The sequence below is a fragment of the Columba livia genome, chromosome 18, assembly GCF_036013475.1.
Source record: "Columba livia isolate bColLiv1 breed racing homer chromosome 18, bColLiv1.pat.W.v2, whole genome shotgun sequence".
Taxonomy (NCBI): domain Eukaryota; kingdom Metazoa; phylum Chordata; class Aves; order Columbiformes; family Columbidae; genus Columba; species Columba livia.
Window position 1 is genome coordinate 8,929,958 of NC_088619.1, and position 26,046 is coordinate 8,956,003.

Below are 26,046 nucleotides of genomic sequence, written 5' to 3' on the forward strand. Positions count from 1 at the left end.
AGGCGAGGAGCCACAGCATTGACCCAGCGGGGTCCCACTGTCCCACACGACGTGGCCCCCAGCACCCCGACCCACTGGTGATGCAGCTCCAGCCCCACTCCTCCTCCTCCTCCTCGCCGTGCCCCTGAGGGGAGGCTGAGCCGCTTGTCCCCCTCCGCAGCCCCAAACTCGCCCACGGCGCAGCCAGGACGGCAGTGATGGAGCAAGGTCAGTGAAACTGGTTTCTCCTCCTTGGTCCCTGGAGCAGGCGGGCTGGGGAGCTCAGACTTGTTGACAGCGGCTCTCGTTAGCTCGGTTAATGAGCGGGGCCAAGGGCTGGACTCTCCGCGCTGGAGATAGCGGCTGGGATGGGGCCATGGTCACCCTGTGCATCTCCCCATCCCTCCCCGGGCAGACAGCCCCGCTGCTCAGCTCAGTCTTCCCTGGCCCCACAGGGCCCCTCAGGAGCCCCCTGTCCCAGGAGGTGAGCTCCCAAATGCCAAGGGGGCTGGGGCAGCTGAAATAATGTGTGTTTGCATGGCAACTCTGCTGTGTTGGTGACCCGGAGGTGTTTGGGGGTAGCAGCTCAGGGTGCTAGCCTGATGGCCAAGCAGTTGTTTGTGGCTGTGGAGAAGTGCCAAGATGGGGGGGTGTCACAGCCGAGGGAAGAGGCAGCATCCAGGCCAGGTGCCAGGATGTTTCCTCTGCCACGTTCAGGCCTTTCACCATCTCGTTGGAGCTCCCATGTGCTCCTTGCACTGCCCACGGTCGACGGCACCACACAGCCGGGATGGGGAAATGCCGAGGTTGGCCACCCATCCCGTACGTGGGTGCATTTCCAAAATGCAGCCAGAGAACATGGGGCAACATCCCGAGGGGTGAGCATGGGCAAAGGTCCCCACTTCCAGTGCTGAATTTTGCTGTGACATGGCTATGCCAAGCCAAGCTCTGCTGCTTCCCATTGGTGGGATGATGGGTCAGGAACAGAGTGATGTTGCAGCAGCCGGATCTGTGCCCAGCACCTCCCCACAGAAATCCATCCCCACCAGGGCTTAAATGCTTGTGTAGGACTTACTGCCTGGGTTTAGGTAGTTTCTGAGCAGATGATCCCTTGCAGCCCTGTGTTGCTGCTCCCGGTGTGGCCCTGTGGTGGGTCGGGTGGTCCAGCCTTGACCCGGGTGTCTCCTCCAGTGACAGATGCTCGTGGTCCCACCAGGACCTTTGGGGCTGTGTGGCTTTGCTGGCTTTGGAGAGCACTGTTGAGTTGGAACTCACTGTCCTGCAGCAGGAAAATAGAGTCGTTGCCAAAGTGTGTCCTCAAAAGTTAAAGCTCAGAAAAACACCAGAGGACAGGAGCTGTGGGAAGGTTGTCCCTGTCACTGGGGCTGCGCAGGGCTGCTCGGTGCCCTTACCCCAGCACAGGGCCAGCTCCACCGCTGGCGCTGGAGTCAAGGTCTCCTGAAACACAGTTCCTGGTAGCTTTGGCATCCCCAGCAGCAGTGCTGGGCATGATCCTGCCCTCACCGCTGGCTTCAGGGTCACGCCAGGGTGAGCCAGGAGCCTGGTGTCATGATGCACGGGGGTGTTTGGCAGCTGGGGACAAAGATCAGGCAGAGCCTGTGCGCAATTATCCCCAGCAGCACTGTCAGTGCTCAGTGGGATAAATCCAGACCAACACCTTGAACCTGACCACAGCCACATCTTTACCTCTGCCAAAGGACCCCCAGCCTGAAGTCCCCAGCTATTAACCCTTAAATCCCTCCCTCTCTCTATGCTGTTGGTACGGGAGCTTGGGAGAAGACATATGGCTTTTCCAGCTCCAGGTGACTTCATAGTTCCCCCGTTGGCCCCCAGCTCACCCAGTCTGAGTTCTGAGAGACCCTGGAGTTTCTCATAGTGGGAGCATTTCCTTACACGCTTCTGCAGAAACAGCTCCATACCCCTGCAGAGGCTGGAAAAGGTTATTGCAGCCACAACCCCACAATTACAGAGTAAACCTGCACTCTGACCCTACACGGAGCCCCATGGGAGGTGCTGCCCTGCTCCTGACCCTCGTTCAGCGACAGTCAGGGAGTTTAGCTCAACACCCAGGAGGGAGCATCTCCCTATCCTGCACCTAGAGTGAAGAGCCTGCCTGCTCCAGGCCAGAGGCAGGTGGGTCCAGGGCACCAGTGATGCCCCAGACCTTGCTCCCCACCAGGGATGCTCAGTGCCATCTGTGGGTGCATCCGTGTGCTCCTCCAGCTACTCTGGCTGAGAGCAAGCCAGGGTGATGGGTACCAGAATGAGGGGTACTGGGGACCTCACTCTGACCCCAGACACTTGGTGGCAGCATCCACAGCGTTGCATGATATTTTGCTAACATTTATGAATTGCACAGGGCAGACTTAGAAAATAATTCACTCTGATAATACCTAAGGCCAGCATTAAAAGAAAACAACACTTCTCGCACTTCCCAGCCCACTCTTGCTCAGGGAGGACACTGTGAGCCGTGTCCATGTTGCTGCCTTTTGGGGCACTTTGATTTTGGGAACTGCCGCAGAGGGTCCCAAAAGCTGTTGCAAAGCTCCTGCAAGGTGCAGCACCCAACCCCAGCTGTATCAGCACCACATCCAGCCCTGCGCTCGGCTGCCAGGGGCAAAGCTGGGGTGTGCCACAGGTGTTCTGCATGGAAGTCCTTCCCCTCGCCTCCATCTTCCTGCAGCCACGTGTTACTCAGCCGCTCTGCCAGGAAGTGAATCCCCGTCGGGATGGGCAGGAAATAGTTAAGCAAGTGACGTGCAATGGCCCATGCTGGCCTGGCAGGTCCCAGACCCCAGCATCACCCTCCGGTGTGGGCACCATGACTGTCAGCAGCTCTGGGTGAGGCTGGAGGAGCATCAGGCAGGACTGAGGACCAGGTGCTCCAGCCCATGGAACATGCCTTCCTGTGGTCCTCTCTGCCCGTAGGACCTACCTGGTGCCCTGAGCCATGCCCTTTCTTGGTTCCCATGCCAGCCCTGCGTGGCATGGCTGAGAAAACATGTCGTGCAAGGGGAACAGCTGATAACCCCGGTGCTGCAGCAGCCTGGGGGAAGCAGCCGTGTCCCCTGGGCTGGCCGCAGTCCCCAGCAGCCAAGCAGGGATGCTGCAACACTCACTCGGTGCCTGCAAACCCGCATCTCTAACACCACTGCTGCACACCCTCGGTGATCCCCAAAAACCTCTCCTGCCTTCTCCCTCCTCCAGAGCACGGTCTGGGGGCCCAGCCAGCTCCTAAGGACAGGGAGATGAAAGCATCTGGGTGACAGTGAGTGCCAACACATCCCCCTTGCAGCTGCCACATGAGGATAAGGGCAGGGCCTGTGAATTGGCATCACTTTCACAAGCGATGCTTGTCCACTTGAGGAGCCAGGGCTGTCCAGCTTGAGGATGGGGTGTCCATGCTGTCACCAGGCCACTGTTATGGCCCCTTGGCCTCGTTTCACTCCCTACCTGTCACCTCCTCCACCACTGGGGACAGGGAAATACATGTGCAAGGTGAACCCAGGGAACTGGTTTTGCTGAGAAGCCCAATTTAACACAGGCACAGGGCAGTGTGGTGTTGACGGCGTGGGGCACTAAGGGACAGCTGTCCCCAGTGTCACAGGTTTCCTGCCAGGGTGATGCTCCACGTGCTGGCACGGTGCTGGTGGGAACCACACCAAGTCCAATCGCCGGTAGGGGTGAAGGTCAGTGTTTTCTTGCTGGCAGCACTGGGTCAGGGAAACCTGCTGCCTGGCTGGGTTTCTGTTTGGGAGGGTATTTAAGAGTGTTCTCCAGGGTGTGCCAGCCCCAGCCTCCACCCTGCTTTCACAAGCGCCTCTCGGAAAGGAGCTTGTTGTTCTCAGCCACTGAGCAGATGCAATTAGCACCAGCAAGGTTCCCCCACAGAGGCTGAGGACCCAGGGACACGCACGTCCCCTTCTCATGCCCAGGGCAAGCAGAGTCTGGCTCCATCATGAGCTTGTTGGGATGCAGCAACCCAGACAGCCAGGGGAACTGGAAACCAGGAGACATCTCATGGGCCAAGGGGTTTGAACACCCTGTCCTGCAAGGGCTGCGTCTCCATACTTTGTGAGAGACAACCTGGTTGGAATCAAGGGCCAAACCCAAAGCTAAGCAGCACACAGGAGTCAAAGAGGGTGCTGGCATCTCTGACAGACACCTCTGTGCCTGCAGACTGTGCTCCTCACCCCACGTGGGACAGCCGTGGGCCTGAGTCCATCTCCTGGGCTCTGCAACGCTGCATTGGTGCTACAGCTCAGTTTTGGTCTCTTGCTGTGGTCATGGAAGTGACCATGTTGGTCTTAGGGCTTGGCAATTCAAGAGGCATTTCTGGGCTTGATCTTATGTGTGTGGGGCCATGTCTCATGGTGTTTGGGTACCGTCATGTCACCAAAACTTTTCACTGGCTTTTTAGAGGAAAGACAAGCTGGGAGAAGGGTTCTCTGTCAGCATCAGCCCAACATCAGCAACTGCTTGGGTGCTCCTAAACATAAAAGCAAAGCGCTGGTTCATGGTGGGCAACTGGTGCTCTGCCAGTTATCCAGAAGAATGGCAGAGGACTTGGCTGGAATCACACGTGTGCACAGGGAAGGGGATGAATTCAGCCCCTGTAACCTCACCTGAAAACTGGCCTTGAGTTACGGGACCTGCTCACAGCCAGGACTTGGCGTCCACCCTGCATCCCTGTGTCCCTGCATCCTCGCAGCCCCGCAGGCAGCAGGTCCCATCCTTCTCTCCCAGGCCTGATCCCAGCAGAGGGAGCTGTGACATTAGCGAGCTGTGACATTAGTGAGCCCAGCCACCTCTGTCCCCGCTGGGACGGCAGCCCCGGGCTTTGGAGAGGGACCAAAGACAACAGTCCTGGGGCCCCGGCGTCGCGCAGCCTTCTCAGAGAGCTCGCTGATTCAGCACATCTGATTGCTCACCCTTTTCCCTGGAAATCAAGCCAAGAGTTATGCAGAACTTGTACATTCAAATATAAAAGCATTTTTAGCGAGGGGGAAAAAAAAAGAAAAGAAAAGAAAACAACATCATACACACACTTTAAAAAGTCCTTCTCAGTCTGCATCCATGCAGAGAGATCCTGGCCCCGTGGTGCAGCGGGGCTGTTCAGCTGATGCTGGAGCATCTGTGTGAAGGGAAAGGAGACCCCAAACCACTCCTGCTGAGGCTTCAGCCCCTTGGGGAGCAGCAGGACAGAGCCACCTCGCAAAGACTTAATTCTTGCTTTCAGGGAGTTTTTATCCTCCCCTACATAGACACACATAAAGGGCACAAACAGGCAGGAAGGAGCACAGCTTCACACCAAACAAATCCTCATCCTCCAAACAGAAAATCACCCCCCAAGTCTGTGCTCCAGACCCCAGCCAGAGCATGTGCAGACTGCCAGGACTCACCATGCTCAGGTCATCCCTTATCATTCACATCCCTGAGATAAGGCTGGGTAAGCAGTACCAGTAATACCACATGGCGTTTCTCTGATCTGGCGGTTTGCATCACAGCCTGGACGGGCACGTTGCCAGCACCCTACGGCAAGGGGCTGGTGGCTCTCCCCTCTTAAGGTACATCACTGCGAAATCAGGGGAGGGTGCAAGTCGAAGAAACACCCAGGAGGTGCCTGTAGATTGCGTACGTGAAATATTGCAGTGGAGCTGAGGGCTCGGCATGCGTGTGAGAAGGTCAGCGAGAGATGTGATGAGTCTGTGGAAAACAACTAATGCTCTGTTTTGGAGCTGGGCTGTGTTTGATGCATCAGGGATGCTCGGAGCTGACTCTGTGCTGCAGCCTGGTGCCACGCTCGGTCCCGGGAAGCTCGTGGAGATGAAGATCCAGGCCCCTCACACACAAACAGCTTCATTTTGGATCATCACGCTCAAGACAGTGCAGGCTGGATTCGCAGACATGTCTGGAGCCTGCTGGCAAAAGTCAGGGCTGGCACATCTCAAACTGAACAGCCCCAAACCACAGTAATCAAAACTCTCTTCCAAAAACACAGCACCAAACACCACGCCAAAGCAGCCGACAACCAGGAGAGAGGCCAGGACTCCCCATCCCCCTGCTCCTCCAGCCCAAATCCCAAATCAACCACTTGGCTCAAGAAAGAATGGGTGTAATTATTTATTTTGGGTCCCTTTGAAAATCCCATCACAAGTATCCTTCTGTTCATGGCTTCGTGTGGTCCCTCAGCCCGTGACAGCACAGTGTCGTCTCCCGCTGGGCAGTCCTCTTGTTCCTCCAGCGAGCAGGTGGCTGTTGTCCCTTCAAGGCTGGCGTGCCGGAGCTGCCGGTCCCATCTCAGCAGCCGTCCCTCCGCACAAAGTACCACCCGCAGCATCGCACAGAGAGGGAGCAGGAGGACAGTCCAGAGGGACCAGGGGGGAATGGCTGGAGCTTTCAGCTGCCCCAGGAAGAGAGTCTCTGGCTTGTGTTTTCTGGCAACTTAGAACTGTGGGGTTTTTTCCTCTCAATCATAAAAAAAAAAGTATAAATAAAATAAAATGCTGCTGCTGCTATCTGCAAAGGGAAAGAGAAAAATCTATCAGCACCCTGCGAACCCAAGACTGAGCTGTACTGAAATCCTGTAAAACCAGCAAGAACACGGATATACCTGAGGGCTGAGAAGCCCAAACAATACATTGGATCAGGGTGTCAGCGGATGTGACAGCGAGGAGACCCACAGCAGGGCCTTCCCTTCACCTCTATGGCAGACACATGGTCTTTCAAACCAACCCACCCCTGGAAACACCGTGAAACAGCAACAACTCCAACCCAGATACGTAATTTCCATAGGTCTGAGTAAGATCTCAAGCACTTGGGGAAGGATTCCCAATCCCACAGGGTGCTGCCCTCAGCCTGCTCCCGCTGGGAATTGCGGTTCATTTCCTAACACCTTCAAAAGGTGAAGAGTCAAGACAAGCCCGAGTGTGGTTGAGAATCCCGGCTATAGGGACTCAGAAGAACCAGACCACAGCATGGTGTGCATCCATACAGGTTATGAAACAAAGCAAAGGCTCCACATCCTGCCCAGCCACATTGGGGCTGCTGAGTAATGAACTAACGTTATTGCCACCTCTCCAAACTCTCATTGTTTCCACACGAACAGGAATTTGCTCACACAGAAGCACCGAGGTTACCTGGACTCCTACTCTTCCAAGTGGGTTGAAACCTTACGTTATCCACATCTCCACCTGCTGAAGAGTTTAGTTGCTCAGAGGCCACATCTCTTACTTACAGTTCAGTGTCTACAATGACATCTGGCTTCTCCAGTGTTTGCCGTCGCCTCTGGATGGCATCGACAATCTTCTTCCTGGGGCCCAACGGGATATTGATGCTCTTCAGATCATTATCTGAACACAGCATGAGGGCCTCCAAGTCAATCTTTTCCTTCTTCAAGATGGAGATGAACTCAAACATGTGCAGCGAAGCCAGAAAAGTCTCCAAGGGGCTGGTGTCTGGTTCATCATCATCATCTAAGCCCAGCTCTACCTCGTCCCAGGGCAGCTCCTCCGCGTTCCTCTCCTGCAGGCTGTTGGCACTGCCAATGCTGTCGTTGAGACTTGGCGAGCGCTGCAGGCGGCTCCGCAGTTTGACACCTACCCCATCCATGTTGTCTTCACCCAGCGTGCCAGCGTCCTCCCGGCCGATCCCAAAAAGCCCACTGCTGACGTAGTTGCGCCGGAACACCATAGTGCCCAGCCCAGGGCGGTTGAACAAGGAGTCGTGGCCAGAGTCGGTGCTGACTTCTGAGTGGGCCGAGTCCATGTGCAAGCCTGGGTCGCTTATGGCACGAGAAACGGTGTCTTCATCTGTGAGGAACATGTCTCTGATGTTACGCCGAGTCCACTCCTTGGGGCTGGCGTATGTGCCCTGCTTCACAAACATGATGTCGTTCCCCAGCTGGAGACCAGATAGGGACCGCACGCTTTTCCTCCCATCCTCGTAGATCTTGAACGTCCCATCCACCTGCTTCTTCTTCTCTAGCTTCTTCTGTATTTTCGTCTTTCCCTTGGCTGTGCCATGGATGGTGGCTTGTGAGTATGGCAGGGAAGTCACCATAGACATGTGTTGGAACTTCTTGCTTAAGGTGCTACTCGAATAGCTAGAGAAGCTCATGGTGTCTGAATTATCCGACATCTCCTTTCTGTACCGTTTCTCCATCCTTTCATGGTGTTTCTTCTGCAGCTTCACACAGTCCTTAATCCTCCGCTCCGCATCCCGAAAGGCCTTGTCCTTCAGTTTGCTCACCAGCTTGGGGTTGAGGCTGCTTTGCTTGGCAGCGATGGAGTCCAGGTAACGCACACACTCCATGTGTCCCTTCATGGCTGCCATATCCAGCGGCGTGTGGTAGTCATTGTCCAGGCACCAGATGTTGGCCCCAAAAGAGATGAGGAAGGAAAGGCAGTTCAGGTGGCCATTGGCTGCTGCCAGGTGGAGCGGGGTGTTCCCCCAGATGTCACATTTGTCCGGGTCGCCCCTAAACAGCAAGAAAAGCGGTTAGCATGCAGGTAGGCTAACACACTACTGAGACACTCCCAGTTGTGCATGGTGCAAATCAGCACCATGAACTGTTGCCTCCTCAAAATACGAAGCTACACACCTCTGGCCCCTACAGCTTAATTTTAAGAGGGTCTTCTGGAGGGATGTGCCACTGACACAGAGCCAAGCGCCTGACATGCAAGCCTGCAGTAATTTCTATGACCTTAATTTAGCTCTGAGGAGAGTTTTTGGAGAGGGGCAAGCCAGATTCTGTATAGCCCAGGAGTGAGATATGGGGCTGATTCCAGCTCAGACCTTTAGCTTGTTATAAAATTTCAAATCTAAAACATCCAAAGAAAATTCTAGTTAGATTCTATCTTCAAATCTTGCCTCCATCCAGATTCTGTGGAGAGACATCCCAAAACATCTCTCTATACACCACATCCTGTGTGGGACACCATGGGGTCCCACCATGAGGGTCCCTACCAAGTGACCATCCTCAGCACTGGTTCTGAAACCCACCACCTGCCAAAACCTCCACACCGTTCTGAAACCTTCCCACCCTTACTGGTGCCTGGGGAAATTCAGGGCACAAGAGGGCACGTTGTCACTAGAGAATAAGAGCAAAGTTGCTAGCATTGGCCTCGGGATTGGGGTTTTGTGGGGGTTTTTTGCTGTACCGCACTTGGTTTCGATTGCACGGCTTGAAGCGCATTGGTATTAGCACATCCTGAGACTCCAGTTTCAGAGAAAGTGGAGATTAGGTTTCTGTGCTCCTCAAGAGCTGGGCACTTGGCTAATGCCACCAGCATCTCTTCCCACACTGTGCTGGACCCTGTCCCAGCAAGCTGCTGATGGGACACAAACACGTCCCCACATCTCCTGCTTCCCGTGACAGGAGGGACACAAACCTGGCACTGAAGGGGAAGCTTATCTTGATATTCCTCTGTATTTGCGGTCGGCTGAAACAAGAGATAGTTCACACCCCAGCTGGCAGCAGCCTTCGCCTGAGCGCCGGCGCTAATGATATGCAGCCAGCAGCAGTATCTGTCAGCAATGCCTCTCTCTGCATACACATAAGTCAAAGCCTTTTATTAAGGCTGGGCAGCTCCACCACCCTCCAGAGCAGCTCCCCGCAGGCAGCAGGGTTCTGGCTCAGCAAAGCTCCTGCCCTTTTCCACATCACCCTTTCAACGAGCGCCAGAGGAACCCAGCACTGTCCCCTGCCATGGGGACCCCAGCTCCAAGCCCAGGTGTCCAGGGATGTGTTGGGAAGAGGGCTCAGCCAACATAAGCGTTGGGTTGATTCCTCTAGGCCTACAAGAGAACGAGCCTTGGTGATACCAGGAGTCTGGAGAGCAAGTGCACACTGGAGACCTTCAGTTCTTTACTCCTCACTGCTCTAGGGCCTGTGCTGACAAGAGCTGGGAGCAGCGGAACCCAGAACTGTCTCCCAAACCCCACGTGCGCTGTGCTCGCCTCACTTGAAAGAGTCTGAAAACTTCTTCAGAGAAAGACCTTGGAGATCACAGGAACTGAGGGACTTCTTTCCCCTGCCAGCATCCCATCTTCATCGCTCCTGCCCATGCACGAGACCCAGTTACAGCCCCAACCTGCACATTCACCCTCCCATATGGAGGGCCATCTGCACGCTGAGACAACTAGTTTGCAATCCTCAGGTTTGCTGATATCTCAGCTATGTAATACCGAAGGGAAATTATTCTGCAACAGGCAGAAGTGGTAAAGACAGTGTCCAGAGCCTGAGCACCCTGGTTGTATTCCCTGAGAGCTGCTATGAGCTGAGCTCAGCTTTCCCCATGTGGGAGGACCAGCAGCTGCCCTCCACCACACACTTATTTTCACAAAACTTATAGGAACTTGGTAACTACAACTTTCAGCCTGCTGGAAATATCACCAAGAATGAGTCAAGACACTCAAACTGTATAAGACCCACAACCCCTGCAGGACTTCTGTATCCAGAGCTCTTGACATCTCCCATAGCAGCAGAGAAAGGGTTCAGAGATGGGTGCTGGGAGGAGAAGGGCAGGAGATGACAGGGCTGAGGAGCTGTGAAGCCAGCAGAAGGACAGGGGGAGCACCCAGTTCTTCGGCAATGCTACATTTCCAGGAGTGGTAACTCCCCAGCCCTCGCCTCTACCCTCGTAGTGACATGTCCAGGCAGGGAAATTCATGGGGAGGATAAATATTTGATGAATTGCAAGAGAGGAGTAAATTATTGATGGAGTTGGATTAAAGAGCCGGTGAAACTGGAACCACTGGGGCTGGCGGTGGGACTCCAGCGCGTGAAGTTTTGTTGGTTTGTTTACATGTGGTCTGAACGGACACATGTGTGCCCGACCTGTGCAGATGAGCCCAGGGACCATGAGGGTCCCCCCATGCACCTGGGCTCACAGTGTGGACAGTGACTTAGCAGTCGACTCACTAGAAAGAATCTCACTCCCCAAGCCAAGTGTACGGACGCTCAATCCATAAAGTCCATCCCAGAGCCCATTCTCATCTCTGTCTGGTTCAGGTCGTGAAGGGCAAAGCCATGGAGGTCTTGAGAATGTTCTTGAGAAGACCTTGAGAAGGTCTACTTTCCTCAGAGAGTGAGGGGAAAGAGCATCAAAACCAGCTTTCCCTGGACATTTCCACAGTCTAAAAACAGGAGTATTAGGGCAAAATTAAACCTCTAGGTCTCTTTGCCCTATAAATGTCTGCCACAGGTGCTGAAAATGCACCAGAAGAAAAGAAGAAGGGCAAGTTGCAAAGCAGAGGTGTTTGATCCAGCACAGATAATAAACATGAGGCCCTGCCTCTGGCCAGTCTGTCCCAGCAAAACTTCACCTGCAGGGCACTGTACACCAGGACATGCTGACTGCAGGGTCCACTAAGTGGGAACGTATTTTAATAACAGGTGTGAAGTGCAGCACTTCTCACCTTCAAAGCATTTTGAAGTGCTGAGTCAACTCCTGTAATAATCATTATTAAAAACGCTGCTAATTGAGCCCCTTAGGTGGATGTGTGCATCTCCTGAGTCATTGCATTTGCGCCATGATGTGCACACTCACTCCCTTCCTGCCGGTTTTTCCCCCTCCACTTCTCCCATGGGATCCCAATTAGCCCGGGAATCCGGCAACACTTACGTATGTCCTTTCCCGGCTGCACGTGGGAAGTTCCTCTGATGGCAACAGGCTGGCTCAGCCCCGGCTCATGGGTGTGCGGGAAGGATCAGGCCCCCGGACCAGGAGCCAGCTGGGTGCAGAGTATCTCTGGCTCCCATAAAATGGTTTTGGATACAGAAAGAAGGGGAAAATAATGTATGGCTTGAGGAAGAAACCCACCAGCTTCAGCAGAGCCAGTCAGGGCAACGTCCCTGCTCATTGAAGGGGGGTTGGACTAGATGACCTTTGAAGGTCCTTTCCAACCCAAACTATTCTATGATGGTAACTCAAGCAAAGCCTAGAAATAAGCAGAAAAGATGAGGTTTTTGGAGTCAGAGCACAGCCATGAATCCTGCCTCCCAAGTTTGTCCAGGTGGTGGTAGGTCAAGGACTCGGCTTTTCTCCAACAAGTTCAGATCCCCCAAAATCCAGCCCAGGTGCTGTCGGTGAGGTTCATCTTAGGTCTCTCTGCCTCTTGTACCAGCAGAAGGCTGGGACACCAGTTATCGTTACTGGTGACCATTACTGCGGCTCTGCGCTCCACCATTCCCAGACCTCACATTGACTCCGGGCAGCTGGCTCAGGTTCCTGAAGCTGTGACACCAGCTCCACCCTGCTCCTTCCCCTTCCCAGAAGGTCACCACCCAGGAGAAGGTCCTCCTCACTCCTGGCACCCACGTGGCCACCAACCCATGGCGTGCAGAGGACGCACATCACCTTCACGTGCTTTGCTGTGACCTTCGGTGCAGCCCTGCCATGGCCAGGGCGATGCGACTCCCTCGAGTAGTCTGGCTGATGTCAGGAGCCACCTCATCCCCTCCAGCCCATTGCTGAGCCACTCGCACCCCTCTGCTGTCAACATCCAAAGCACCCGTGAGCCCCATTTTTGTAAGAAGGGAAACTGAGGCACACCTCTGCAAAAAAACACCGTGTGACAAAGCTGACCATGGACCTGCCTAGCAGAAGGACACATCCTCACCCCTCCTGGGGTCCATTCCAAGGCAAGACAGTCCTGGCTGTTCCCAGCCAAGGCCCCCAGACCCACGGTTGACTGGAGCTGGACTGATGCCTGCCACAGTTCATAAAAAACCATGCTGAAGAATTACTGCCTCTGAAAAGCTGCAATGCTAAATGCCAGTTAGCCTGCCTTTTCCCAGCCATCACGTTAATTGAGTTTGCTTCCCCTGCTGGAGCCCAGCCAGGAGGAAGAAAAAGGCTTTTTGTGTTGCAAAGACGACGGATGAGCCACCACTCGTCCCTCCATCCCAAACCCTCTCTCCAGCTCCATGTAAAGGTGGCACGGAGCCACAGACACATGGACAGAGCCATAAACCTGCTTCGTTACCCCTTCAGTATGGGCTGAGACAACAAACTTTCCTTAAGGATCTACCAATGGATTTATTATACTTTCTTTTCCTCGCTACGTTTCAGCCCTACACCACCATCTGCTAAACATGCTGGCATGTGAATGAGGCTCCCTCAGCAACAACAGAGCCCAGATAACCCTAAATATCCACCAGCCCAGCCTGCAGAAGGGCATGACAATCAGAGCTGTGATTTTTGCCCACAGCCCTGCTCTCTCAGGGTCCCTTTAGCATCACTGGGACATTTATTTCTCAGCAGCCTGGCCCCAGCACTCAACCTCACGGCTTGTCCGGGCATAGGTACCACTGCTCAGCACTGGCAAGGAGGATTTGGTGTTTCTTGCTCCCCCATCACCCCTGTGCCTCAGCAACCCCCTGCAGCCCCATCGGAGGCTGACCAGCCCCATCAGACCCCAAATCTTTCTCCCACCCCATCCTTGTAGCCTTCACATCCCCCAGGGAACAGGGCTCTCTGTGCCAAAGGAGGAAATTTTTTGACAGCAGAGACCAGAGAAAAATGCCCTGATATTTTGGGACATTCAGAAGTCCTCCCCTCTTGCCTCCCAATTGTTATAGTGCAGGTGCAATAGTAACGCATCCAACACAGAATTAAGTTTCATTTCTGACCAATACCGCTGCACATCATCCTAAGCACTCACAGAAAATGACAGTCTGCCCACAGGCTCCCCTGCAGGATGTCCCCTCTCTGCCACCTGTGCCCCCAGGCTGGAGCTTTCCTGCCTCTCGCAGACCCAACGCCATCCCAGGGAGCAGAGGTGTGTTTGCCCCTGTACCAAGTGGAGCTGTGAGGCAAAGGGGCTTCACTCATATCTGCATGGTCCTGAGCAAGGATCTGACACACAGAGATGAATGCAGGGATGTAAACGCATCCTCCAGCCCCGCAGACACACACTTTGCTCCACTATCAATCATGTAAAGGGCACTAGGCTTTTAACCAGGCTATTTTTCCCCAGTAGGAATAAATGTATACCAGGCTGTTAATTAAACAGCAGTCAAGCTGTGCTCGGACATGATTGAGCCCACAAGAACCTTCTAATCCAATGTGAATTTATAAAAGGGGCCACTCCAGAAAAGCAGCCCTTGGGCTTCATGGAGAGGCAGAAACTGCTGGTGTGGGTGTCCTGCGATGGAGGCGGGCAATATAGGGAAATATAATGATAGAAAGAGATATAGAGTCAGTCTGAAAGGCCTATGCGCAGGAAGAACACCCCTCCAGAAAGGCTTTGCCCTGTTCCTCCAGGGCAAGGGCCTTTCAGACTGAATTTGTGGATGTTAAAGGGTCTTTGGAACCATTTCTAATTCATGCATCTTAAGGTGCACTGCTCAGAGTGCTTTCTTGCTCTCTTCCCTCCAGACTCTGAAATCATCTTTTCCTGAGCACACCCCTATTGCATCAGGACTTAAAGTTACTCTGTCCACAGTGTTCCTGAGCCCAGGATCTGAATAGAAAATGCTTTACAAGGGAAAGGCAGCAATGTGTGTGGGAGCTCTGCCTGCAAACCAGAGCCAGGGGACCTGATTGAAGGTTTTGTACAAGCAAACCAGAGTATCCAAAAAAGCTGAGAGCCCAGGAACTGGCTCAGCAGAGGCAACCAACGGGCTGTGAGAGCTGTAAATGCCACCCAGAGTAGATGCAGAAAATCTCTTTTTGGGAGCTGGTGGTACATCCAGGCTGCCAACCCCAGCACTTTTCCTCAATATTAGAAATAAATCAAAATCAGTGGCACCACCCCTATCTCAGCACAAGGCAGAGGCCACTCCACCTTGGATGAGGTGCTCAGGGAAGTAACTAGAGTGGGAAGGAAGCACCGGGATGTGCTCCCTTGGGAGGCTGGTAAGAACAGGAGCAGATTTGCCTTAGCACAGACCTTCTTGTGTGGTTCCCCCAACACCACGATGTAGATCACTCCAGCCTGACCAGCCCCTTCAATCCTGCTGTCCTCTCTCCACCGCATCCCCACTTACAGAGCCAGAGGCCCTCCGATTTGACATCCCAGGGTGAGGGACCAGGAGAGACACATCAGCATCGAGCAGCCCCCACTGGGGAGACTGAGCTTAAAGAAATCTGTTCTTGGAGAACCTGCAGCTGAATTTCCTGGGCTCCAGGTACACAACAGGCTGTCCAGGGGTCACACATTCAAATCTCGCTTTGGGTAAAACACGTAAGTGTCACCTGCTGCCAGCTGGCACTGCACACACCCCTGCATGAGCCCTCCCTGGGACAGAAGGAGCAGTTATTGTCTCTTTTAAAGGGGCTATTTTTCATTGCAGTGACGTGATATGGCAGCTTCTCAGCTCTGCCTGTCTTTCCAGGACCTGACTCAGAACTACAAAGCTCTTCCAGCGGGTCCCGGCCCCACGTGTGGGGCTGCATGCAGGATTTGGGGCAGAAGGGGTTGCAGGCTCAGAGGAGCTGGGAATACACAGAGCTGCGATCAGGAGCATTGAATCAGACTCAGAGCACCACAGGGAGAGAAAAATACCAGCAGGGAGGACATGGCGGGTGGCATTCTGGACAGAAGCCATCGTTTTGTGGGGCACCTGCACCCACACTGACGTGCAAGCAGAGAAGGGGGAAAGAGGGGTCCCAGCCTCTCCCCCCAGCCCAGCACCATGTGTTCCCACCACTCACCCTCTGCTGACGATGAGGCGCAGGGCGTCCAGGTTGCCGTGGTAGGCAGCCCATAGCGTGGGGGTCATGCCATCCTCGTCCGGCGAGTTCAGGTCCTTCTTGGTGGCTTCCTTCAGGAGGTCCAGGTACCCATCCCGGGCTGCTCGGTGGTACTGGTCGTTCATGGTGCAGAACGGTCCCCAGGCGAGTGCATGGGTGCCCAGGGGGGCTCAGAGGACCGACATGGGGAAGGGGGAGCTGCCAGTAGGACCCTCGCACGGCGCCGCCGTACCCGGACACCTGAGAAGCCCTGGCCAGGGAGGCAGGAGCTCCTGCGAGCCCAGCCAGGCTCTTCAGCGCTTCCCCTGGGTCCTAAGCATCCCCGCAACAAACGCTTTGTGCACCAGCTCCGCGGCACATTGAAAGCTCCAATTAAGCAGCATCACTGCGTCGGGCTCAGCCAAGCGCTGCGGGCACAGGGTCACACAGTGACAGCTTGCTGGGTCTACGTGTCTAAGGGGAGGCAAGAAGGCTGCACTTTCAAACCAAACCCAGAGGCATTCACAACTCAGCGTTTCCTAGTTAAATATATATAGGTATCTATGTATATATAGATATCTATCTCTCTAGTGTCACTAGGAAGACACCAGCAGACCCAGTCACCATTCCTGTCCCCCCACTACCCTGCTTCTGCCCCCAGGATTCTGCTTTCTAGGGAAACACACAACAAACTGTGCAACAGGCATCTGTGATAACCCAAAGTAAATCATAGAGGCTAGAAAAATTACCTTCCTTACCCCTTCTCCCTCTTTGGAGACCAAAAAAATCCCAAACTAAACACATTCCTGTCTGTGGCTCGGTACTTCTACTACAATATAAGAAATGATGCGGTTTGAGGCAGTTACAGGTAACATACTGCTGGATCCATCTTCACATGCTTTGCCGTGCAAGAATCGGGAGGGAAGAATCAAAGGGAATTGGCCACTAACATCTTCAAAACAGCCCCAAAAGAAGTGATCGTACACATAATAAGCATTTAACCTTCAGAACTCCTTGCCTAAGCGTATGAAGGATGTCAAATTTTTTAAAGGTTTCAAAAAGTTATTGGAAAAGCTTCTGCTTTCCAGCAAGCATTGGAAACACCTGTCAGAATTCCAGGGGATCTAGATGATACTCATATGGTTTAAGTTTAAATAGTTCTGCGAAGAGCAGGGAGTTGGACTTGATGATCCTTATGAGTCCCTTCTGACTTGAGATATTCTGTTCTATGATGTGCATGAAGAACAGTGTCTGACCTCCAGCGTTTTTTCTGCTGACACAGAATTTCTTGCTGTGTGAGCCCTTGGGGAGCTGGATGGCCCCAGGCGACGCCTCCAGCACGGGTTTCCTGGGCCCTGGGCACCCTCTGCCGTCGGGAGGGATGGAGCCGAGCCTGGACATGAGCCAAAGCTCACGCTGTCGCTTATTTTTGTAAGCAAAAAAACGTCTGAAGGCAGCAGGGTGGCCTCAGCGCTCTCCCAGGTGCACACATGCAAGCTGTGGTGATTAACCCCTGGGTGACCGACACTGAGTCACCATCCCAGCTGCCTGGGGACACTAAGTGCCCCAGAGGGAGGGTCTGGTCCCTCTGCTCCTCCCCCAGTTTGCTGACATCGGCAGATTCATACTCACCTGCTCGGGCCCCTGGGCAAGTCTTGACAGGATGTATAATACTAAACATCGAGGTATTTGACGCTGGGATCCTTCAAGGTGAAAAGCAGCATCATAACATCTGCAATACATTACCGAGGTTATTTGATGATTCTTGTTTTATTACTAATTAAGCTTGTTATGCTGTATGGTGGCTCCCGGGAGCATTGCCCAAGGCAGTAAATGCTTTTTCCTCTGTTGCTGGCTGTTAAGGACAAAAGAGGGAGGATAAACCCGTGCATTTAGCCCAGGGCGATCCTGAACCTCTGGCCTCTGCAAAACACCACAATTACCAGCTCAGAGGGGTCTGGGCCTCCCCTGGGAAAGGCGACAGACTGAGCAGAGATCAACCCCTCAGCCCAAAGATGATCCCCACGGCTCAGCAGAGCCAGCACTGCTGGTGGCAGCCAGCTGGTGGCAGCAGGGGACAGACACACGAAGGTCTCCCTGGGCTGCAGAGTCCATCCTGAGCTCTGCATCATCATCCCACATACTTCAGGTTGATGCTGTCCCTGTGGGACAATGCTGTAAGAAGGAGCACAGGTGTGAGCAGGCAGGAATGGGATGGAGAAACACGCAGCAAACTGCCCCAGCGCTGTGCTTGCCCTAGAGAAGGCAAGTGGCAGGGACATCTCCAAAAGAGGCATCCTTCTGAAGGAGTAAAACTTGTCCCCGTCCACCCAGAACTGCCATGGATCTCCCTATCTCCCCCCACCGAAGTATAACAGCTGGGGTAAAATGGATCTTGAGCAAAAGCTCTTCCCTTGCCTTGGCAAATGCTTTAATCCCACCGCGGTTTGTAACACACTTCCTTCTCTTTGGAAGGAGAGAAGTTAAGCTCCTGAGGGCTAGAGAAAGGTGATCCCACCCTGAAAAGTTAAAGGCAGTGCATCAGCAAAGGGGAACACGGATTCCAGGCCCCAAATCCTGCCCTGCCCTAGTGCTAAACCTCCCTCATTGTTGCCACCATTGCTGGGAAAATACTGAGCTGCCCAGGGCACTGAATAGATACAAGTGCAAATTTCTTCCTTTTCCTCGAAAACATTCCACCTTACTGGTACAGGGTGAGGCACAATATTTATTGTGTTCGGTTAAGCAGAAAGCCAAGCCTGAAATCATCAGCAAAGATAAGCTCATCGCCTAAACCCTTTTCTTTCAAGGGAAAAGATCTCACGTGTGTAGGGAGATGGGTTTGATGGGGTGACTTTGCTCTGCGGTGACCGTGACCCTACGACCGTGTGGTTTGTGCCATGTTCAGCAGTGTTGTCAATGCATGCCCTCCCCGGGTAAATAACCCTTATCTCCTCATGTCTCTCCTGCTTCCCCAAAATCAGCTATTGCACAAAATGGATCACACGAGTTTCTCTGAGAAGTCCGTGAAGCGCTGCTGTCAGCTCCAGGCATGGTGTAAATCACAGAGGCATCCCAACGGGTATAAATTCTCCGGCTGATAAGCTGCAGCAACAGAGAAATTTCTCCGACAGCCTGGCAAGAGTGGATATTTGGATCCCAGGCAGCAAACAGGTTGGTGGAATAGCTTTGTTTGAGCAGTTACTTTACTTTGTTTCAAGCTTTTCATTGAGAATCAATGCAATCCCAAGCTTGGCACAGGTCAGGGGCTTTAGAAGGAAGGACAGTGGAAACAGCTCACATCCTTCTTGCCAAGACTCGTATAAGTCATGATGTGATGATGTTCCGGAGTCTCCCAGGGCTTTCTTACCTTTCAGTGGCCTGTTCCTTAGCCAGGACGCATGACGTTTTCTCAGAATGTTTAGTGGCTGACATTTAGAAATCAAACCACACTGGCCGTTTGCCCCAGGATATTTGATCCTGTGAGTGTTTTGCTGGTGCTTTTCCCATATCTTTCATCAATAAACACCTAAACGTTGTGTGGCAAATTAGGCACGCTTTGTTAAACTGACGTGGGATCTCCCCAAGCAAAAGCATCTTAAGCAAGAACACAGCCTTCAGGGAACCGGGAAGAGAAGGGTTGAGAGTGAGCTCATTCCTCTTTCTGCGCTGTTTGTCTCAGCCTTCCCCATTCCTCTGATCAGTCCTCTCCTCCCCATCACATATCCTGCTTTGGTCCAGCCCTGGACTCTTCCAAATGAAGCGCTGCCCTCTCGTTCATGAGGCTCTTCTCCCAACAGCATCAACCCTCAGCTAAGGCGTTAGCTGAACCATGACCGACGAGCCTGTGCGGAAGGACAGCGAGGTCAGACGCCTCAGCTCCAGCATGGGCTGCGGACACAAGGATGACAAAGCCAGCCTGGCCTCCAGTCAGATCGCGTCTTTCAGCCCCCAGCCTCATCGCCCCCCCTCCGCTCCTGCCTCCAAGGAAGTGTGGAAGAAAGGTGGCCGCATGTTCTCCATCCTGCTGGCCGTGCATTTAGCCCTGCTGGCCTGCACGCTGGTGAGCAGCGGGGCTTTTGAGAAGATCGCCGTGCACGATTATGATGTCTTCTTCCTGCTGACTGTCCTGATGCTGATAGTCATCGCGTGGATCATCTTCTACCTCGCCAGCACCTCCCGCTGCCCAGACGCCATCCCCTGCAGAGACTCCCACGCTGGGCCCGTCTGGCTGAGAGGTAGGAGATCTCAGGGGATAGGGCTGGAGGTGAGATGTGGGGTAGACAGTTCACGTGGGCACTGGTTATTGCAAGAAGGGAAACAGCAACCACCCGGGGCAGAGTCTTCTCCTATGCTGGGCACAGCACCATGCCCTGCTTGAGAAGGTTTGATTGAAAATCCCTTCCTGACAAAATTATTCATAGAATAGTTTTGGGTTGGAAGGGACCTGCAAAGCTCACCCAGTCCCACCTCTGCCATGAGCAGGGACCAGAGCCCCATCCAGCCTGGCCTGGGATGTCTCCAGGGATGGGGCATCCACCACCTCTCTGGGCAAACTGGGCCAGTATCTTGCCACCCTCAGTGTAAAAAATTTCTTCCTCATGTCTAGTCTATTGTATGATTCTGTTGGTACCAAGATAACTTGGAAATTTGGGACAGGAAAAATGGAGGTAGAAGCAAAGCCTCTCCACAGCAATAGTTCCTCTTCTTCCCCTCACCTATCTGCACTATGTGCACACACCTGTCCAACCACAGGTATTTTGATTCCTCAACAGGAGGCCTGATCCTGTTTGCCATTTTCAGCCTTGTCATGGACGTGTTCAAAATAGGATATTACTCGAGCTTCTACAGCTGCCTGTCGGCAATCAAAATAATCTACCCCATTGTGCAAGCAATATTCGTGGTCGTCCAGGTGAGATGGTTGTGCTCTGTTTTGGGGAGGGGTAGAGAGACAGAGCCAGCAGGTGAAGGAGCTCTGATCTCATGGACACAGTTCAACTCAGCAACAGGGTTAACTTGCCCCCACCCAGCCCCGCAAATATCTTCTCCCTGCAACCACAACTTCCAGCTGTAGCAACTCACTTTAAGGCATCGATTTAATCTTGTTCCCATCCTGTGACATTTTGGCCTATGCTAGGATGGCTTGTTACAAATTCTAAGCAGTTTCCACCCAGCCATGTCTCCTTTCCCATGAAGAACAGAAAAGGAGAAGGACAGTCAAGGCAGGGACTGACTTGCAGTTTGAAGTCCCTGCACAGAGGATCACTTGCTCTGGGACAATACTGAAGAGGCTAAGAAGGGAGAACTTAGATGGGAACAGGGGCTGGGCACAGGCAAAGGAATTGTAGTGGGACAGGGCAGGAGGAGCAAAGAACCAACAGAACCACATCCAGCGAATGTCCAGGATTATGGGCTAGTAGGCTGGGCCCAGATAGACCCAAGTGAAAGATGCTCCAGCTTGCTCTCTGCTGAGCAGGGAGATCCCTACTTCAGAATTATGTGATTTGCTTTCTTGGAAATAACAATTTATCCTCTTGCCACTGCCAGACATACTTCCTGTGGATGTCTGCCAAAGACTGCGTCCATGTCCACCTGAACGTCACCAGGTGAGCGCTGCTGCTCTTCCAGTCTCACTGGTCCAGCAGACCTGGACCACTGCAAAACCGCTGCGTTCCCTCACACAGCTGGGGTGCAGGGGGATCTCCCTTAGTGCTGGCCCAAACTGAACCTGCTGAGCCTCCAGCCAGTGTTAGATCCCAGCTCAAGCAGTTGAGGTTTATGATCTATGGATCTAGCAGGTTTGGGATTCAATTCAAGAATACAAGCATTACTCAAAGCCGATTAGTGTTAAACAAATAATTAGCATTAAATAAAATTATTCATAGCTGACTGACTTCCCTGGGGAAGACAATGATGCAGGGGACAAGCTTCAGGCTAAAATAATATCTTGTCTGCTTTTGCAAGGCTGGATCTATGGGAGACCAACCCAGACCTATGATTTTATTCACTATTGAGAAGCTCTTCCAAAACCACAACAAGAGGAATCAGGCCTTGCTAATTCTCATGAGCATGAACAAAAACCAGTAAGATAGTGAAGGCAGCAAAGCAAGGGTCAGAATTTCTAGGCTCAACCACCAGAGTTCTTGCACCAATTCAGGCAGCTTCCACAGTCCCTGTGAGCACACGCACACCCCTAACATGGATCAGAGCAACACAGCCCAGAGCCATTGCTTTAATCTCACGAACCTTCTCCTTCTTCTGCAGGTGCGGCCTGATGCTGACACTGACTACAAACTTAGCAGTGTGGATGTCGGCTGTGACAGATGAGTCCGTTCACAAAGCGCATTCAAAGTTCAGGAAAAACGTGACAGAAGAACTTTTCAGATGGCTCCTGAAAGGTAATCTGCCTGCTTGTGAAGCCATCTGGTCCAGGGGGGAGCCCGAGAGGTAGAAATTATTCTGCAAGTCAGGTTTTAACCCTTTTCAGAAGGGTTATCTAGAGCTGCAGGTTCCTTTAACAGAGCTGGTATGATAAAAGCTAGGTTTTAATGTTCATTTTGTAACCGGTATCACAGAGGAGTCAAAAAGGTGGAAGGGCCTGTACAAATGGTATGGGAATGAAGAAGAAAAGGAAAAAAGAGAGATTTAACTTGTCACTTCTTCAGAAAGAACATGAGCAGCAGAAAGCTGAGGTTGAAGTATCCTTGTTTTCAAAGTGGTCACATATTCTTCTGTCCTTGGTCTTGTTTTTCACTGACCTTAAGTATCCACTTCTTCAGGGCTGCTAAGAATTGCTGGCTCCTTGTTTTGATGCCGCTGCATTTACATGTTTCTGTCTTGTTTTAGTGGGAATGAGAAGTAGCTCAGCCGACGAGTGCAACTGCAACAGCCAAATCTGCCAGGTCTTCAATAATGGCTACTTTTGGCTGTACCCCTTTAACATTGAGTACAGTCTCTTTGCCTCTGCCATGGTCTATGTCATGTGGAAGAACGTTGGACGCTTCATAGACCACCATTCCCACCACATTCACCGCCTGAAGTTCAGGCTCTTCCAAAGGACCTTCTTTGTGGGCATCGTGTTGGGCCTCATCATTCTGGTGAGTGGTTTGGGAGTCCTTATTCTTTATGAGGTGCAGATAAATTCCAGCACTGAATCCAGCAAGAAGAGCCAAGCTCTCTCCATGTACTACATCTTCAACATTGTTTGCCTGGGCCTGATGTCTCTTGTCTGCATTGGTGGCTCTGTCATCTACCGGTTTGACAAGAGAGACATGGATCGGCACAAGAACCCAACCAGGACCTTGGACGTAGCCCTGCTGATGGGTTCAGCCTTGGGGCAATATGCCATTTCTTACTACTCCATTGTGGCCATCGTAGCCAGCACACCAAGGGACGCTGTCAGTGCGCTCAACCTCACCTATGCCCTCCTAATGATTGCCCAGCACACCTTCCAGAACATCTTCATTATCGAAGGCCTTCATCGGCAACCCCCCAAGGAAGACCACAGGCGCGATTCTCACCAGAAGGATCTCTATGGACTCACCTTTGCCAACATCAACGCAGTGTCCCTCCGTGTGCCCGACAGCGGCAGCACCTTGGCCTCCACCACTGCCTCTGGAGCTGAAGGCATCCATTCTTCTGACTTCATAAGGTCCCTCACTGCCCCCAAGATGAACTGGAGGAGGAAGTTCTTACGGGAGATCTCCATGTTCCTCCTGCTGAGCAATATCATAGTGAGTACATGCAAAGAGAAGAGTTTGCCAGGGTGGGAGAGAGGGAAGCAAGAAAAATTTGGCAGTGTTGCGTTAACAGTTGGACTTTATGATCTTAAAGGTCTTTTCCAACCTAAATGATTCTATGATAAGAAACACAGGTTACATTTGCACCTCCAAAGAAGCCAAGCACATTATGTCTCTAGAGACCCTCCAAATCCCCAGCTAGTCAGTCACATCATGTCCTCAAACTGATTTGACACATAAGATCACAAAGAAGAGCTGACAACCCCCCTGCAGATACACAAGCTGGTTGGGCTTCTGAGCTCAGCGTGTACAACTGAGCCTGGGAAGACCAGACTGCTGCCACCTCAGCCCTACCCACGTGTCCTCCACCCAAAGAACCCAAATAGGCCAGGTTCACACTAACACACAACGTGATCGAGCTCTAGTGCTTCAGCACTTGCTCCAAGCCCGTTTCTGAGAATGAATCAGGGGTGAGGGTACAACACCAGATCATACTTGATCTCAGTGTAAACACAAGCTCCTGGCAAAGGTCCCATGCTCAGAAGGTCGCTCTTTTCCCATCTCTCGGCAGCTGTGATTGCAGGTGCTGGCGGTACCCACACCTTTCTCACTGCAGTGTTACTCTCCCTTTTCCTCAAACAGCTCTGGATCATGCCAGCGTTTGGTGCTCGGCCCCAGTTTGACAATGACACGGAACTGAACTTCTACGGTGATTCCATGTGGCCGGCCATCGTGGACATCTGCCTGCCCTTTGGGATCTTCTACCGAATGCACGCAGTGGCCAGTTTGCTGGAGGTCTACATCATGTCCTAAAGAACTGTCTCAAAAGGAAGATGAGATCCTCCTCAACCCATCCATCTTCTTCCTACCCCAGGGCTGAGAGACTGCGCAGATGTCCTGAGGGGTCCCTGGCACTGCCTGAATCATGTCCCCTTGCAGTGCTGGGGTATTTATGAACTGCCGGTGATGATCATCCAAACATAGCCCAGATTTTATTTTTGCTACTTGTGTGTGGATGTGCATGTGTGTGTCTGAAGTTCTTAAAGCTTAAAAGAAAGAAGATAAAAAAAAGAAGACGTCCAGAGTAGGATCATGGTAATTACCCTTGATTCAGGCAGAGACTCACCTTCCTTCCCAAAAGCCTGTCACCCCGTGCCATGACGTCCTCTCCAGTGGGTGCTCAGCACACTTGGACGGTCCGTGCCCATCTGTGTGCAGAGATATGGTGGGTGCGAGGGGCTAACGCAGGCGTGGAAGGCAATGAAAGGAAAACCACTTCATCTGGTATGGCCAGTTGGAAATCACTCCCCTGCAGAGATGTGAAAAACAAAACCAGTGACCACCGAAGGCTTTGGGAAACGTTTTAGTCTTTCCTCTCTGTATTGCTCATTTATACTGGCCACACTGACCCTGGCCTGCACCAGACCCCGCTGCTTCCCTTGCTCGCCAGGGAGGTGTCACTGCAGCCTCCTCCTGCAGAGGAACAGGTTGTCCCCATGGGGAGCTGTGCACATGGTCCTGGGCAGCCCTGGCACGGGATGCCTCCAAGCACACTTTTTTTCCACAGTTTTCCTGAATCAGTGCTAAAGAGCCATAAAGATTGTACGGGCAATACAGTCTGGGGAATGATGAAGAGATTTATTTTAATCTTTTTTTAAGAATGATTTTTTTTAAAAAATATGAAAATTTTTGTATGCAAAATTATTTATTGATTTCTCTACCACTGAACTTCTGAAGGGACTTTCTGTGCCCTGCAACACAGAAATCAACCCAATGCCACGGCCCATTTGACACCCCACGCCCTGAAGGGATGTTTGTGCTGCACCCCACAGCCGGTGTGGGCTCTGAGGCTGTGAGCACAGCCCTGGCACCCAGCACCCCCATACATGGGGGTCCCAAAACAGGCTCCTGGGTGCCTGAAGCTCTCCATGAACCACAGATTGGTTGAGGGGGCTTTCAGAGCAGGACTCCTGGGCTGCAGAAGGTAGAAATGGGCCCTTCTGCTGCATCCAGAGTCCAAGGGGAGCCTCAGAAATGCCACCCCATCCAGGGGGGTGTGCGTGCCAAAATTGCACAGCTGAGCTTTGTCTGTACCCTGAGACAAGTAACTGTTCCAATAAAGGGTTTGTTGTTTCATCGGGTTTATCGTTCCAATAAAAAACACTGTAGAGGTGGCAGAAGTCATCAAGCCTTTTCCTACAGACATCCATAGAATTAAAAAATTTAAAAAATAAAAATGAAAATCACAATACTCGAAACGGAGTGATGCGATTTTCCAGCCAATGGCCCAGACTGCCAGCCCAAAATCACAGCCTGGTGGGGGTTGAAGGGACCTCTGTAGATCATCCACTCCAATGCACCTGCCAGAGCAGGTTCAGCAGCACAGAACACACAGGAAAGAGCCCAGGTTCACGCATGTTGGACCATCTTTCTCCCCCAAAACCAGAAGGGACCAGCACCTCTGGCTGGTCTACACCAGCCCATTTGCCAGTGCCTTTCTCTGGGGCAAGTAGAAAATGGGGTAAACCCTCGTTTCCCCTGTCCCCGAGGATCACACTGATCCAGCCCCTCCAAGATGGGTCGATCCTTCCCAGGAGCCTCTCCCAGCCCCACCGACCCAGCCAAGG

General features: G+C 52.6%; 2 protein-coding genes across 4 annotated transcripts; one reads left to right on the forward strand and one right to left on the reverse strand.

The window, feature by feature from the left end:
• Nucleotides 1-25,599, forward strand: OTOP2 (otopetrin 2). Its single transcript, XM_021288409.2, has 8 exons — nucleotides 1-207; nucleotides 18,665-18,854; nucleotides 19,481-19,918; nucleotides 20,456-20,592; nucleotides 21,228-21,286; nucleotides 21,945-22,078; nucleotides 22,527-23,413; nucleotides 24,062-25,599. Exons 3-8 carry the CDS (start codon nucleotides 19,513-19,515, stop codon nucleotides 24,230-24,232), a joined length of 1,794 nt encoding a protein of 597 aa, XP_021144084.2. The 5' UTR covers nucleotides 1-207; nucleotides 18,665-18,854; nucleotides 19,481-19,512; the 3' UTR covers nucleotides 24,233-25,599.
• USH1G (USH1 protein network component sans) lies at nucleotides 6,111-17,657 on the reverse strand. 3 transcript variants are annotated; one of them, XR_010467052.1, is made up of 3 exons: nucleotides 15,663-17,657; nucleotides 7,140-8,479; nucleotides 6,111-6,519 (listed from the first exon to the last, which is right to left on the reverse strand). XR_010467052.1 is itself a non-coding variant. In XM_065034902.1 (3 exons), exons 1-3 carry the CDS (start codon nucleotides 15,824-15,826, stop codon nucleotides 6,516-6,518), a joined length of 1,410 nt encoding a protein of 469 aa, XP_064890974.1. In that variant the 5' UTR covers nucleotides 15,827-17,657; the 3' UTR covers nucleotides 6,111-6,515. The 3 variants fall into 3 exon arrangements, 2 of the variants coding, with proteins under 2 accessions (XP_064890974.1, XP_005503145.1); XM_065034902.1 differs by having other exon boundaries at nucleotides 7,238-8,479; XM_005503088.3 differs by having other exon boundaries at nucleotides 6,111-8,479.
• Nucleotides 25,600-26,046: the final 447 nt, after the last annotated feature.

Bases quoted from the DNA above. Each gene is read 5' to 3' on its own strand.
- USH1G (XM_065034902.1), bottom strand. From the start codon at position 15,826: ATGAACGACCAGTACCACCGAGCAGCCCGGGATGGGTACCTGGACCTC. The intron at 8,480-15,662 runs GTGAGTGGTGGG...CTTGCTGTTTAG, and splicing joins CGCCTCATCGTCAGCAGAGG to GGGCGACCCGGACAAATGTG.
- OTOP2 (XM_021288409.2), top strand. From the start codon at position 19,513: ATGACCGACGAGCCTGTGCGGAAGGACAGCGAGGTCAGACGCCTCAGC. The intron at 21,287-21,944 runs GTGAGCGCTGCT...CTTCTTCTGCAG, and splicing joins GTCCACCTGAACGTCACCAG to GTGCGGCCTGATGCTGACAC. The intron at 22,079-22,526 runs GTAATCTGCCTG...GTCTTGTTTTAG, and splicing joins TTTCAGATGGCTCCTGAAAG to TGGGAATGAGAAGTAGCTCA.